This window comes from Aethina tumida, chromosome 5 (genome assembly GCF_024364675.1).
Source record: "Aethina tumida isolate Nest 87 chromosome 5, icAetTumi1.1, whole genome shotgun sequence".
Taxonomy (NCBI): Eukaryota; Metazoa; Arthropoda; class Insecta; order Coleoptera; family Nitidulidae; genus Aethina; species Aethina tumida.
The window spans coordinates 10624691-10627678 of record NC_065439.1 but is presented as its reverse complement, the minus strand read 5'-3'; the positions used below and the strand labels follow the sequence as shown (position 1 = coordinate 10627678).

General features: G+C 40.0%; 1 protein-coding gene across 1 annotated transcript; it reads right to left on the bottom strand.

Moving 5' to 3' along the window:
• Positions 1 to 458: 458 nt before the first annotated feature.
• LOC109595953 (transcription factor Sp3) lies at positions 459 to 2568 on the bottom strand. Its single transcript, XM_020011392.2, has 2 exons — positions 2503 to 2568; positions 459 to 1648 (listed from the first exon to the last, which is right to left on the bottom strand). The coding sequence occupies exons 1-2, from the start codon at positions 2566 to 2568 to the stop codon at positions 671 to 673; spliced, it is 1044 nt and encodes a 347-aa protein (XP_019866951.2). The 3' UTR covers positions 459 to 670.
• Positions 2569 to 2988: the final 420 nt, after the last annotated feature.

Sequence of the window (2988 nt, the reverse complement as noted above, 5' to 3'; positions counted from 1 at the left end):
ACATAAATATCACACTGTGTAATTTGCGTTTTTTGTTTTATTTTCTTTCGTTGCCCTCCTCTGCCAGGGCGGCCATGGATCCGTAAAACCCGCCCAGTTAATAGCACCCTCAATTATCCCCGCAGCGGCGACATCTGTCGCAATGCGCCGCAAATGTTTAGTAGCCGGTTCGATGTTTGGACGCGGTGCGGAGCCACCTGCCGACGTACATTTATTAGCCATAAATTAGAGGTGATGTTTATCACTTTGTTTAGAACTTTAATAAATTATGTAATTTTTAAATTAAATTTTTTATGCAACGCATATTTTTAATTTCAATGGGTTAATAAAAATTGTAATTTTATAATTTATTTTCCGAATTAAATTGTTTTATTTTATTTTTATGACTTAGTCATTTTTTAAGTATACAGGAGTTTTAATTATAAAAGGTAATAAAAAAGGTGTTTGGTATTAAAAAATATTTTATTTATTTGCATTTTATCATATTTGTACACATAACAAATAAATTAACAAAACCTATTTACAACACATTTACAAAAATGGCAGTCTTTTAACAAAATAAGCGGAACTTTCGCCCCCTATAAAAATTATCTATCTCTCTTTTCGATTAATTGATCCCATTTTCAAAAAGCACATGCAACAATCTTAAATCTAAAATCTACATCAACAATTATTGCAAGTACAGTCCGGTGTAACCATTGTACAGTCCGGAATTGGAGGACACAACACTGGGATGCACCCGCACGTCGTAACCGGAACTTTGTTCGTTGCTAAACCTCGAGTGGATCAACGAATCGGACGGCAAAAAGTGATTCCCCGTTTGCTGGTACATTTGAACTGGTTGCGCGGACGGAACGGACGGAACGGACGGCACTTGCTGGGCGTAATCACTGTCGGTTTCGGTCTTGAGCGGCGGACTCTCCGGCTTCGGCGACTCGGATTTCTTGCCGTTCTTGTGCGTCTTCACGTGTTTCGCCAAATGATCGGATCGCATGAACCGTTTCGAGCATATCGAACAGGCGAACCGTTTCTCACCCGTGTGCGTCCTGAGATGTCTCTGCAACTCGTCGGATCGCGTGAAGCGTTTGCCGCAGAAGAGCCAGTTGCAGACGAACGGACGTTCTCCCGTATGCCATCTCAGGTGGGCCTGGAGATGGGACGTTTTCCCGTAAACCTTGTCGCACCCCGGATAGTGGCAAATGTGCACCTTTTTCGCGGACGGTTTCTTCAGGCCGTTCTCTTCGTTGATGCAATTTGGGCACTGGCATTTGATGCAGCGTCTGGCTTTCGTTGAATACGTGGGGAAATCACAAGGCTTGATCAGGTGGCGGTTAATCGAGGACAAGGCGGGAATGTAACTGTTCTGCGACCACTGATACTGTTGCTGTTGCGGTTGATAGCCAGAGTTTCCGATGTCCGGAGGTGAATTTTGGAACCAATATTGGTTCCCATAACTGTGATTGTACAGGGGTTGATAGTGAGGCGAGTACTCTAATGGAGATCGAGAAGTTTCTAATGGCACTTGGGAAGCATAGCCGTCGCTGCTGCAGGAGGCGGTTGACACGGGGGAAATTTGGGAATGCGGCGCTAAGGGTTGGTGCGTGTACATCTTGTTGCAAGCTGCTGCTAACAAATTCAGTGGTGACATCTGTAAAAAAATGTTAATCTTAATGGTCTGTAATAACGTGTAATTAGTATGAGTGATTGAAGAGATTTTATCAGTCTATGTAATTACATTAGAAACGTGTAATTTGAGTTGGATAACTGACAATTATTTTCTGTCTTAATTAACTTTTTTGTTGTCTAGCAATGTTTGGCAAAAACAGGCGAGGTTTATGTTTGTAGGTACTTAAATTTGTTTGTAATTACTCCTTATTTTCATTCCATAATAAAATATTTTTACAATGAAATATTATTATAAAGAAAAAAGACCAGAAACTCTTGTCTATAAAAACTACTATATTTTTTCTGTATATGTATTATTAAAAAGAATTAAATTCTAAGTTGTTAATACGTAATTAAACATAATAATAATAAATATAGAAAATTTTAATCAGAAACTTTCTTCTAACAAATTATATTCACTTAAATATGTAAATAAATATAATAACATAAAAAAATTACCAGAAATATAAACTAAATTTATTAATAAAGTCAAAAAGTTAATATTGATAGATGATTGCAAAATTTAGTTGTAATCACTCACGAATCCGTGCAATAATTAATCGGACCAAACGATAATAACATGAGTTGTTTAAATCGTGGGGCACTTAATAGGAAGCTTACGAAAACTCTCCACCTAATTACCCCAGAACCGACGTCACAACCATACAATTAGTGAATGTATAATTTTCCCCGCGACCAATTCCCAAAACAACCTGCAAACCTCCAGTTGGAAACGGCGGAGGTAATCCGATCAATTATTGGGTACCCGATTCGAGGGTGCCAATACGAAATTACGGTGATTACGAGCAGAAAGAAAACGGGGGGGTTACCACGCACCTGATTCTGCGCACTGGTCGCCTGATGTTGGTGATACTGGGGATACTGGAGCTGAACCGAGGCCATGGCACACCACGCACTTAAACGGTGAACTAATAACTGAGATTGCGGCGTCCGGGGCTGGATCTGATGACGATCTCGGGACCGGTATGGGGGCGGGGCTGCGCGACGCCGTTGCGCCCGGCTACGCTCCCAGCTAAATCTCTCTCTACCCTTATGCGATAATTGTGCAATTGCGGGGTGTTACGAGACGATTTTCCTTGAATGTTTTCTATTGAAAGCTTTTCGCGACAACTTTCAGAGGGATCTTTCCTTGAAACTCGTCCTCGAGTTTTTTCTTTGAATGAACGAACCCCTTCATTTTTGTCACCTTTGTGATTCCATTCATTATAAAATGAGTATACTCATATATATTTCAAAAATGTGAGTTTAAAACAATTGAGTACCATCTCAAAACCTATATTATGGGTGAATTTTATGAAATCG

Excerpts from the sequence above, each read along its gene's own strand:
- LOC109595953 (XM_020011392.2), bottom strand. The coding sequence starts at position 2,568 with ATGGCCTCGGTTCAGCTCCAGTATCCCCAGTATCACCAACATCAGGCG. Across the intron at positions 1,649-2,502 it reads CGACCAGTGCGCAGAATCAG|ATGTCACCACTGAATTTGTT; the intron begins GTGCGTGGTAAC and ends ATTTTTTTACAG.